The sequence below is a fragment of the Arachis duranensis genome, chromosome 6, assembly GCF_000817695.3.
Source record: "Arachis duranensis cultivar V14167 chromosome 6, aradu.V14167.gnm2.J7QH, whole genome shotgun sequence".
Lineage (NCBI taxonomy): Eukaryota > Viridiplantae > Streptophyta > Magnoliopsida > Fabales > Fabaceae > Arachis > Arachis duranensis.
Genome location: NC_029777.3, coordinates 82724385 through 82737436, shown reverse-complemented (window position 1 = coordinate 82737436; position 13052 = coordinate 82724385). Strand labels below are relative to the sequence as shown.

Here is a 13052-nt window from a genome sequence, read left to right as displayed (position 1 = left end):
TTCTGGCGCACCAACTTTTCCTGCCCTGCCCTTGGCGCGGGCAGGGCAGCATCTCACGCACCAAGGACGCACCACCATGCACCAATTTTCTGCCCTGCCATCCACAAGGGCAGGGCAGCCTCCTGCGAGCAACATGGGCTAAAATCAACCAAAATTCACATTAATTCAATTCTTCAACAAATTGAATCAAGGCCAACCAAACCCATTTCTCCTCAAATCCAAAGCAAGCAAAGCCCACTCAACATGACTCAAAGGCACATGGATCAATTAAATTAGGATTTTCATTTTTGTAATTTATTTTAATTTCATTTTCATTTTTCACTTTGAAAAGCCTATATAAAGGCATCACTCTCATTTCAGAGGGGGAGGAGCTCCACTAGGGAATATTAGGATTTGAGATCTCTCTCTTAGTTTTCATTTCTGTTTTGAATCTGGATTGGGAGTGAAGGAATTCTGTTTCCCTCTTGGTCTAAGATTTCTCTTGTTCTTCTTCTGCAACTTTCAAGTGAATTGAAATTTGAATCAAAGTTCTCTTACTGCTTTCATCTTTAATTTTCCTGCATCTTGTTTGCTGTTGGATCAAGGAAGGGATTGAGATCTAGACTTGTTTTCTAGTCTCTTTGATTCCCTGAGATCAATTTTATTTTGCAATTTAGCTGAGCTCTTTGCTACTCTTCTGTTTTTTTTTTACTGTTTCATTGAAATTATCAAATGCTCTTTGAGATTTGAGAATTGATCTCAGTCTTCTGCTACGTTCACTTTTCTGCAATTTCCTTTCCTGCATTCTACACTTTCACATTTCTGTCCACATTGAGCTTGATTTAATTTCCTGCACTTTTACATTTTCTGCAATTTAAATTTCTAGTTGCTTAATCTATTGCCTTCTTTAATTTCCAACACCCAACCCCCTTTACTTTTCATGCAATTTACTTTTCTTGCAATTTAAGTTTTAGCTATTTTATTTTCTTGCTCTTTAAGTTTCTATGCAAGTTACTTTCTGCACTTTATAATTCCTGCAAATTTACATTCTGTTGGCTACAGTTTCACACAATTCACTTCAATGTTAGCTTGACTAAACTAATCACCCACTAAAATTGCTTGATCCATCAATCCCTGTGGGATCGACCTCACTCTAAGTGAGTTATTATTACTTGATGCGACCCGGTACACTTGCCGGTTGGATTTGTGTGTTGGAAATTTGTTTTCCGCAAAAACACCATCATAGAGTACGTGGTGTGGGTTTTACACCGACTCCTAGTCAACTCTATCTTCAGTCCGAATTCACATGCGCCGGGCAATAGAGTCCAAGTAGAGGAGACCCAGAGGAAGCTGCTTGAACTGCAGGCAGAGTTGGAAGGCGAGAAGTTAAAAAGGAAGGCGATGGAGGATGAGGCAGCAGCAGAGAAGAAAAACAGTCAGGCGATGGAGAGTGCTCTGATTTATCTATTTCAACGGCAGGGTGAGGAGTTATCACCAGGCATCGCTGCAGGGATGAGTTTTGTGAATGATAGAGTGAAATATAGTATATTAGGATTGGAGATATTTTGGATTGATTAAAACATTTTTTGAATTAGACTATGCAACTCTTTGCAAGAGATTTATTTTCTTCGTATTTTCATAAATATATTATTTTGTTTTGCGGATAATTGTATTGTTTTTGCTACAAGTTTAGATTCTAAGATTGAAAATATTAACTCTTAAAATAATAGAAAATCTAAAAAGTAAAAAAAATAGTTCTATAATATTTTAAAAAAATTGTACGATCTTTTTAGAAAAACCCAAATTTCATATTTTTTAATTTTTTTTAATTTAGCTGCGGTTTTGAACTGCCAAAAAGTACCTCAGAGTTTGCAAAATCTGTCCAACATTGCGGCGGTTTGCAACCGTCGGTAATTATACCCGAAACCTTAGTTCCGTTTTGTGGCGGTTTAAAAATCGCCGCAACACACGCGACAACTTGAAAACACCTAAGTAAATAGCGGCGGTTTTAGAACTGCCAGTAAACATGCTGAAAATCGTGTCACTCGCATTTAACAGCGGTTTGTAGAAACGATTGCCGCGAAATATTGATTTAGCGGCGGTTATACCAGCGGTTGCTGAAAACCACCGCCAAACCTAATCCCCGCGTCCATAACCATGGAGGTCTAGTGAGTCGCCGAGCTTTGATTTTAAACCACCGCTAATAAAAAAAACTGCCGGTATTTTGCGCCTTTGTTGTAGTGTAAACAACTCTAATCTACTTAAGCAACAGTGACAGAAACTTTTTAACATAGGATTATTTTCATGAAAAATTTGTTGAGTAGAAAGACATTGCTGTAATTTTTCATTTTATTAATTACTCAACATTGTTGAGAGATATCAAGTTTCCTAAGTTATTAATCAGAACAGCAACTCTCCATACGGGTGCTCTGGATAAAAGGGCATACTCAAATGACTGACCATGCATCCACCTTAGCAAAAATTTTAGAATAAAAATTACTAGTTTGACGACCTCCAAAAATTTTACTTTTTACAAAATAACCCTAAAAAATGATATTTTGGCTTTTAAAGTTGATTTCAGTTTGAAAAATACACCCATTGTTAGAATATGTATTTAAAAAGACTCTAAAACTTATATTTTAAAACTATTTTATTTACAACTACTTAAAAAATAAGATCTTTTCACTCTAAATTCAGTGATTTTACATCAAGTGAACTTCTTTTGTTTTTTTTTTAATTAATAGCAAACATATCAAGAAAATTAAAATAAAAAGCTCTAGTAATCAATTATTTTTTCATTTTTTTATATATCTTTTAAATAATTTTTTAGCCAATAAGTTATAACTCAAATGACATAATTAGATCAAATACATGAGTTGTTTGTCACTTTTAAAAAAATATATAATATATTTAATCTATTGAGATGATCTTTGGAATATCAAATATCATTTTTTTATTGTCATTTTGTCAAAAGAAAAGTTTAAGGAGCCAAAAATGTTCATTTACTCAATCTATAAAAAAAATAGTGGTAAAAAAAATACTTATTTAACCATAAATATAACTATGTAGATTGCCATTATTCAGGATGTATCATTGTATAAATTATTTTAGATACAAATGATGTATGATATCCGCGCTGATGAACACAAACCATGATCGCCAGCATATCTCTCATTTGTAGGTTTGAAAGTTTATTATTAATTAGCTGGAAATATACTATAAATGTTAATAATTAAACATTAGTACTAGCCAAAAACAAACCCAATCATCTAGTAATTGTTACAAAAGAATTAATTGAACCATATATTAATAATAGATAGGAATAATTGCCGGTGCATGTCAAATATGGTCAAACATCTAATACCAAACACTCATATAATAGCCAAAAGAAAAGTCACCAAACCCAATGACAAGATGCAACATTGAGAAAAGCCTTTCAAAAACATGTTCCAGGGTGGTGAGCGAGTCATGGAAATAATGACCAGTCCCTATAGTCAAGAAACTTTGGCTTCAGATTAATAACAAAATGCCAAAAGTGACACAGCCTAACAATGCCCCCCTCAACCCGCTTCTTCTATAGCAGGTTCAGTCCAAAAAACAAAAGTTAAAATAGCAAGTAAAAGAAAAATATTACAAGTGTGGTGGTAATACTCACTGTTTTTAAGGTCTCTCCATTATAAACTAATATTCAACTCGTGAAAATAATATATAATTATCAGATTAAATTACATATATTATATTTTTTAGATGTAATTCTTTTCTAAATTTTACATTTTAACTTTTTCTTTTTGAGTTTGAGAAGTATTCTTATTCATAGGTCTGACATTCATATTTATGAATTAAAAAATCCAAATGATCCAGTTTGTAATCTGTTGTTAGAATTAATAAGTCTGCAATTGTTCATTTGAAAAAATTAAAATCTTTTTTATTGGATGATCCTGATACATTCTAAAATAGCGAAATTTTTTATGAATGAAAGAATAATATCACTATTTTTTTCAATAAAATACCAAAGTGGATACATGACTCATTTCATACTTAAAAAATCGTAAAAAAATCTTTTGACAACACAGGTACTTATGTTTCAATGATATCCCACAATTTACGCTTTATTTTTGTGTGCCTGAGTGCCATTTTTTATCTTTTAGTAAATTAATTCTTAAAAAAATTAATGTATCTAAAAGAGCATATGAACTCACCTAATGACATATATAAAAGAGTAGTTTGAGAAAAATGAGTACAAGAATATTTTTTCTTGAAAAAAAAAAATAGCATACCTTTTTGAATCTCATAACTACTCATCATGAGTCATAAGATCATAACAAACATGTCATACTACTAACTACTAAGTACTAAATATTAACCTCTTTCCTTCTTTTTTTTTTTTTTCTCTCTCTCTCTCCAAATTTTTGTTTGTTCATCCCTCTATTGATTGCACTTTTTTACTTTAGTTACTTTTAGCCTTTTATGGAACTAACTGTACAAAAGGAAATACAAAACAGGACCCTACAACAACAGACCCCATTTGAATGCATCACAAAGCCATCCAAAACAAAACACAACAATGCCTATTAGCTAGCTTAGCCTCACTTTCCTAACCCTTGGAAATTATGTAGCTCCAACCCCAAGAAAATCAATGAATGCTGGCATGTTGTTAATCTTGTTCCTGATGTTATGGTTTTCACTCTCTCCAGAAATTGAGAGATAGGACCTATTGGTGGTGCCTACTGACTCAGATACTGAGACTTCTGATGATGAGTTATTTGATTCTGAAAAATTTGATTGGTCCACACACTTAAGTTTTCCATTATTCCAACCACCATAGAATTTCTCATAACCTACATTCATTCCACCCACACCTGCAATTAATCCCACACCACAAAAACCATATATTAGTATTCATCTAACTAGCAACAGTAATTTAATTAGGCCAAATAAAAAATGTTGACCTTCACCAATCTTATGAAAAAATGAAGTTGGAGCAGTTAGTTCTGTTGAGACAGATTCATCTGAGATAGTTAACTGATCATCACTGGCTACATTATTATTGTTTGATGATAGAGTCAATTCCAAAGCCTTGGGTGGAGGAAGAAGAACACCACCTTCTTCTTCAACAGAAGGAGGAGAAAACACATGAGTAGGTTTTCTCCTTCTATACATGCTTGATTGCTCTCTCTGTTTTCGTGCCATGATCACATGCCAGTGATTCTTGACTGCATTATCTGTTCTTCCAGGGAACAGTCTTGCAATCATGGCCCATTTGTTACCATACATTCTGTGTGCAGTTAAGAGTCTCTCCTCTTCTTCTTCACAGAAAGCTCTTCTGTTAATTCTTGGATCTAGCTGATTAAACCACCTTAGTCTACAACTCTTACCTGAAATCACAACAACAAACATCAATGGATGCTTGTTAGATTTAGAGATTTCAAACAAATATTATTATTATTATTATTATTACCTGATCTTCCTTTGAGATGTTCTGCAATGAGGTTCCAGTTTTGAGGGCCATATTGAGAAACAAGGGCCTTGAGTTGTGCATCTTCAGCAGGTCTCCAATGGCCTCTAGCACAGAGTTTCACATGCCCAATTTTTCCTCCATTGGAAGAAGAAGAACAAGGCCCTTTATTATTACCTTCTTCTCTTTCTTCTCCTCCATCTATTTCATCTTCCTCGTCGCCAATCTTCAAAGACAAGCTCTTGTTTTCACTGTTGTTGTTGGTTCCCATTTTCCACTTTGAAGAGCTCAAAATCTGAAGCCCCATCATGATAAGTTCAGGATCCTCTACCCCATTTGCATGATGATGATGATGATGACCCATCACAACAACCCCTGAAGTGTTGGACAGAGAAGGTGGAGGAGGAGGAACAACAAGGGGAAAAGAAGAAGGAGGAACAGGGAGTGAAGGGAAGAACCTGCCACCACCATCACTTCCACCGTTGTTGAAGTGCTGTGAGCTCATCATCATGGCCAGAAAGAACCAGAGAAGGAAACTGAGCTAAATAGGAGCAAAAGGTTCCAACTTTGGAACCAGAAGTTAAAGGAGGTTCAAGCTTCAACACAATGCAAGAGAAAGAACAGTGAATGTGTCTGTCTTTCTTTTTTAAGATGATTACTGGTTATGTGTTAGATGAAGGATAAAAGGGAGAAGGGTGTGAGAATCAAAAGCGTGAAAGTTGAGGACTTGATAGCACTGTGTTTGTATATTCTCTCTCTTTTACCCATGATTGATGAGAGAGAGAGAGAGAGAGGAATAAAGAAAAGAAGAGAATGAAGGAAGAAGAGTAATAGGGGTGGAACCTGAAAGGAAGAAGGAATGAGAAGAAACACCAAAACACCCTTGTTTTTAAAGAAGAGGAATAGCAAAAATATAGAAGGGGATGTTTGTAAGCATGGAAGAGAGTTGAATTATGCTTCTTCTTACTTTCTTTTTATTTTTTATTTTTATTTTACAGCAATAACGGAATTAAATTAAAAGGTGAGAAAAAAAAGAGAGTAACTCACACGATTCTATTCACCGTATTTTCAATTCTCTGTTTCTATGAGAAAGAAAAGAAATCAGATCAGGATTCAGGGGGGTCCTTATTTTGAGACTGGTCTTGCAGTTCTCCCCTCTTAACTTAAATAAACTGCATGTATAAAATAAAAAACTACTGTAAATAAAATTAAATCAAACCGTAAATATTTATGTATAAATAGATACATATATTATAATATATATTCTATAGTAATATCCGATTTTATAATTAATCTTTTATATACATATATAGTTGAATTGTGAATATTCTTTTTATCTCTTAAATATTCTTTACATTTATATTTTTAAAATTTTAAAGTATTTCCCGTATTTTTAATATTTGGATAGTGTAGTAAAGTATGAGAGTGTTATTGGTACTTTACGATTTGGTTGTATTTTGGGTGTAGAAAAGTCCATGATGATGTGCATTGTGCAGTGCATGGAGTTCGAGAACCGCTCGTGTGGGTTGTCACTAAACAAATGCTTGGTTTGGGGTGTTCTCTCGGGTTTTGGGCATAAAAACCAGAATCTCTTTGTCTCTTTCTCAAACCACTTTTGCTTTTTCAAACAAAACGGAAAACACACCCACACGAATTCTAACCTTATATTAAACTCGACACTGTTAAAATCATCAATCTCACCACCGTACCACCCTCTTCCCCTTCACGTCTTTCCACGTATCCTTTTTTACCCCTCCTCGCTTTACTTCTTCTTTTGCATTCTTTCATTTTCTTTATTATTTTTATTTGCGCGTACGTGTGTGTGGAACATTAAATTGAAGAGAGAAATAGGTACCCGCAATTAAACACCCAATTTACTTTTCGTATCAAAAGAGAGTGAGTTTTATTATACACCAACTAACTAACCCAAAAGAGAGTTATGTTACTAAAAGTACACTGTTTTGAACCGCTGTATCGAATCTTAAAAAATATTTCTTAAAGAAAAATTATGTAATTTACTATTTAAGATTCTGAAATTTTATTTTTTTATTATTTTCTAATCAATCGATATATATATATTAGTTATGTAATTGTTGTTAAAATTAAAATTATATTTTTTGACAATATTTTTTAAAAAATGTTACTAAAATAATAAAAAAAATATTTTTTAAATTTTAACATTATTTTTTAAAATACTATAGTTACTATAATAACCGTAACAATTAAAATTATATTTTTTTTAGCAACACTTTTTAAAAAATATTGCTAAAATAATAAAAATATATTACTTTAATTTTAACATCATTTTTTAAAATACCATAGTTATTATAACCATCGTAGCATAAACATATTAAAATGACCATAAACATTTAGCGGTGTCAATTATATTTGTTTGAAAGATAAGAGAGAGCAGTAAAGAAAGGATTTGTGTGTATTCAAATTATGTGGAATGATATTATGATACAATATAGAAGAGTATTTATAGTTGATAAGAGAATCGAAATAATAAAGACGTAAAATCCTATAATAAATATTTAGATAGGCTAAATAATTCTCTACAAGAAATTACCAGAATAACGACCAATTTAGCAACCGATTCTAGTGGTCGCTAAAACCCTAGTCGCTAATTTGAAAATAGCGACTAACTTTGGTCGCTAACCGTTAGCGACCGATTTTCAACCAATGCTAGCAAACTAGTACCAAACGATATTAATTGCTAAATTAATCGCTAATAAAATCGATCACTAAATGGCGACCACTTTTTTGTTGCTAAATTGGTCACTGAGAAAATCGGTTGCTAAATAGCAACCAACTTCTTGGTCGCTAAATCGCTCGCTTATGTCTGACCTGAAAATCTAAAATCGGTCACTGTTACTGATTTTCTAATTATAGAATTTTACTAATTATTCACAATATCTATATCAAAATATAGAAATTAAAACAGACAAAATTCATAAATATTCACAATATCTATATCGAAATATAGAAATTAAAAGAGACAAAATTTATAAGTATATCAAATTTATGATTCACAATCCAAATTCATGGTACATGGTATATTTACTACTCATATCTTACAACACTAAGCCTGTAAATCTACATTGATCTTTTGATTTACAAAAAGTAGCACATAATATTATTTGCAGTTAAGAAAATGAGATACTGAAAGTAACGTGGTTAGGAGTGCTTATGGAATCAGAAAACTTTTCACACAGCTCTGATTGGTTAAAAAAGAAAAACTAATGCAATTTGATACACCTGGAAAGAGAAACATTAAAGAAGCAATCAGACATATGACATAATAGAAAACTTTCATCTTCTACGAAAATTTCTTGGTAAACAAAGTGCCCTATTGAACATCATCTACTGAAAAAAATTAACATACCATATTGAAAGCTGATTTTGAATGCAGGATGCAATACACATAAGATGTGAATATAAAAGAATACAATTTCTATTGAAATCTCCCATCTTTGCATGTGTCGAAGGGATTGTATCCAATAATTTGATTAGATTTAGCTATCACCAAAAATAATAATATGTCCAAATGCATGTCTTGCACGAAGCTGCAGCAATAGAAGAAAATTAACATAATACTTAACAAAGTGTGAAATGAATTCAGTTTGGGATGAAGAATAAAAGACCTTCACATCCATGTGAGAATCATTGACCATCCTCTGTATTTTAAAAACTATGTCAAGCCTACGCAAAATCATAATTCGACTAAATGCATGGGGACTTTCAAGAAGAGTGAGATTAACTATAACGCAAATAGAAGTTGAGCGTAAATGCTAGTTATTGTTCTGCAGAAACTGATTGAAAATTATCTTAGAGTAAACATATATAATGTAGACACACATACATGATGCAATAAGTATAAAAAATATAGATAAAAGAATGTCTTAAACCAATAGAAATCAAATGTGTGATCCCGAATACTCAAACAATAATGGCCAAAGTAACTTAAAATACTCTTTTAGATTAACAACATTGAACTGCTGCTCCAAACCACTCAAAGATATTCTAAAAAAACATTAGAAATGGATTTCACTAACTAAAGCAAATTAGAAAATCCTAGTGTGATTAAAAGAAGGTATGATTGAAACAATAAACTAACAAGGGTATATCTTGGCGTAAGGACCAAGATATCTTATAAAATTAAAAAATAAAATAAAATAAAAGTGTCATTCCATCCAAGATAAAAGCTACTCAACTCAGAAGCATGTTACAAGAAGACAGCGCAAAAGGAGAGGGTGTTGTGCTTCCGGCGGTAGTCACATTAGGGTTAGTGAGAAGTGTGAGGAATCTGAAGATGGTGTGGCTAGGTTAGGGTTAGATTAACTTAGTACCTTCCGTTTATTTAAACTAGAGACCGATTTAGCGATAGATTAGTTTATAACACTATTTTTGTATTTCTGTCGTTGAATTGGTCGCTAAATTTAGAAATAGTGACCGATTTAGCGACCGCCATCTTTGAAACAACATTTTTTAATTGGTCTCTAAAATTTGTCGCTAACTTAGCATACCGACTGAATTAGCGACCAACTAGTTTTAGCTATTTCTTTGTTGGTTGCTAAATCGGTCGCTAAATTAAAAATAGCGACCGATTTTGTGACCAAAAGAACCAAAGATGAAATTTTCTATTTTGGTTGGTAAATCAGTCGCCAAACCAAAAAATAGCGACTAATTTTAGCGACAATTTCATTTTGGTCGAAGAAAAATATTATCGGTTGCCAAATCGGTTGCTATTAGTGACCATTTTCATTGGTCGCTAAAATCAGTCATTGAATGAAACTTAGCAACCAATTTAGCGACCAAAATTTTTCTGCTCCTATAAATCTTATATCAATCGCTAAAATCGGTCGCTATTTTAGTAATTTCTTGTAGCGTCTATTGAATACTAATTAATCCTAATATATTCTAATATTTTCCCTCAAACTCAACTTGAGTTTGAAACTTATTTAAAACAACAAAATAAAGAAAAAAACTGCATAAACTGATAGAACAGGTATAGATAAAACTGACGGAAGGAAGTGCAAACGGAACTGCTGGAAGAAAGCGTAGATGGAACTGCCGCAAAGAAAGCACAGAACAAATTTTCACAAGAAAAATGCAGACGAAACTGGCATAAGGAAAGCGCAGACGAAATTGATGAAAAGATGGCGGACTGCCTAAACACTACCGAAAAAAGTGGCAAATTGCGAAGAGATGGTAAAATGTCGGAAGATGACGAAAAATATTTGGCTTTTTCATGAGAAATACGTAAGTAGCGAATGACAGTGGTGTATGTTTAATTCATTAGACTCGGAAAGACACAAGATAGAAAGAATAAGCTAATCGGTGAGGTGAAAAAGTATCAAACGAATGACAAAAAGAAAAAAATGGCATAGAAAAAAGTGTGAAAATACGGTAATTTTACCAAAAGAAAAACAACCTATCATCTTTAAAGAAGATACTATAGTTCTGATACCATGTTAAAAAGAGTAAGAGCGAGAGAGCAGTAAAAAAAAGATTTGTGTGTATTGAAATTATATAAAATAATACAATATAGAAAGATATTTATAGGTGTTAAGAGAATTGAAATAATAAAAACGTAATATCTTATAATAAATATTCAAATATGCTAAATTAGTCTACTAAATACTAATTGATCATAATATATTTTAACAATATTTACTTTTACATAAATGACTCGTAACAAAATTAATTAGTTATTATATACACCAATAAATATATATATATAACGGCGTTAGATATAAAACTAAATTAAAAAGAGAGAAAGAAAAAAAATTAGGTGCATAAAACAAGAATAATTTTTTTGCTTGTTTGTTTGGATTTTTTGTTCGGTCACCAAAAAAAACGAGAATAATGTGATATCTTCATCGCGTTAAACTTGATTAGACTATAGATTAATTAACCAAACCCATCATAATATAACCCTCGTGATATCCGTCTATCATTCTCTTTCCAATAGATAATTAGCTTTGTTAATTTATCAATTAATCGTTAACCTTTTTTTCCATTCCAGACTCTCTTTCGAGAAAAAACAATGGAAAAGTTAATTCAATAGAAAAGTATATGAAAACAAGAAGGGATCAATAAAAAAGTAAATAATTTAATTAATTTATAATTATACGATAGAGAATTAGAGTGGAAATCACAAAATTTTGCTTCCAATAATTTCAATTTTTAGTATATAAAAAAATTTATAAAATATATAAAAAATATCTATTTAGTATGAAAAAAAAAATATTCTAATACTTAATAAAAAAAATATCTTAATACTTAACATAAGTACTATTCACATAAAAATTTTAAATTCACTTAAAAATATTTGACTAATTTTTTACTAATATTCTCTTAATTCCCTAGTATTGCTGTAATTCAATAATTACGCCCTTGTTTATTTTAACGTATCAGCGAACTGCTCCTTCCTACTTGCTTCAATTTAATCAGTTTATTTTTCAAATAAAAATATCACTTTAATCTGACGTATGTTTGAATCAATTTCATCGTTCTATTTTCAGTTTGACTGGCATATAAAATGGATTGAGATTATCTATATTTATTTTGAATTTGACTCCCCACTCTTCCTCCTTTGTCCCAAATAGTAGAAATAAAAAGGGTACTAATTCTCACGCCTCTTTGGTCAGGGAAAACTAATTAATAAGCGACATAACAATGAATTACATGACAATAATTAAGATGAAATGGAATGAAAGTTACTTATAGTTTAACACAATATGACATTTTGCTGAGTTATTATATCTACATACTAGATACATTATATTTTAAATAGACGCAATACTGATTTGATATGTGTATTTTTTATATTCAATTATGTCTTAATAAAAAAATAATTTTTTTATTCAAATATATTTAAACACACTTAAATACTATTACGTATTAATGTGTTTAATTTTGTTCTTAATATATATTTTTGAAATAAATTTAAAAATAGTATATATTATTATTATTTATTAAAACAAGAAATATTTTAAATATTTTATATAATTAAAAAAATTAATTTATATTTTAATATAAAAATATTAAAATATCATTACAATTTATCTAAAAAATAATTTATATTTTATATATATCATATCCCATGTCTTATAAAAAAACGTATTTTGTATCGTATCATATCGTATCTCGTATCCGATTCGTATCTATGTCAGTATTTATACATTATAGTTAATACATAAATAAATCTGATTTCAAAATTCAAAGGGATAGACTAAGTCCATATGAGAAATTTTTTGAATTTATGATTCAATCATTATTTTATCAAGATATATAAATTTAAATAAAAAATCTTATTTTTGAACTGAAAAATCAATCACTACTCACTCCTATATATATTATTTATTATGATTCGTATTTTTTAATTTAATTTGGTGACGGGTGTAAAATTATATTACTCGCATCAGTATATACTTTTTCGTTATTCGTCTCAAAACAAAACAAAACAAATAAAATTGAAATGATTATCCATTTTTTGACATCAAAATGACATTACTTTTTTTAATTAAATTTGTAATTTATTATCAAAATTGAATATCTATTAATTTTATATATATATTCACTTGTTTAAGGTTAATTTGTCTTTTTATAATAT

At 30.8% G+C, this 13052-nt stretch overlaps 1 protein-coding gene across 1 annotated transcript; it reads right to left on the bottom strand.

The window, feature by feature from the left end:
- Positions 1-4099: 4099 nt before the first annotated feature.
- On the bottom strand, positions 4100-6294 carry LOC107494311 (transcription factor MYB54-like). Its single transcript, XM_016115369.3, has 3 exons — positions 5438-6294; positions 4929-5354; positions 4100-4838 (listed from the first exon to the last, which is right to left on the bottom strand). The coding sequence occupies exons 1-3, from the start codon at positions 5943-5945 to the stop codon at positions 4588-4590; spliced, it is 1185 nt and encodes a 394-aa protein (XP_015970855.1). The 5' UTR covers positions 5946-6294; the 3' UTR covers positions 4100-4587.
- Positions 6295-13052: the final 6758 nt, after the last annotated feature.

Bases quoted from the DNA above. Each gene is read 5' to 3' on its own strand.
- LOC107494311 (XM_016115369.3), bottom strand. From the start codon at position 5,945: ATGATGATGAGCTCACAGCACTTCAACAACGGTGGAAGTGATGGTGGT. The intron at 5,355-5,437 runs GTAATAATAATA...TTGTGATTTCAG, and splicing joins ACATCTCAAAGGAAGATCAG to GTAAGAGTTGTAGACTAAGG. The intron at 4,839-4,928 runs GTCAACATTTTT...GATTAATTGCAG, and splicing joins TTTTCATAAGATTGGTGAAG to GTGTGGGTGGAATGAATGTA.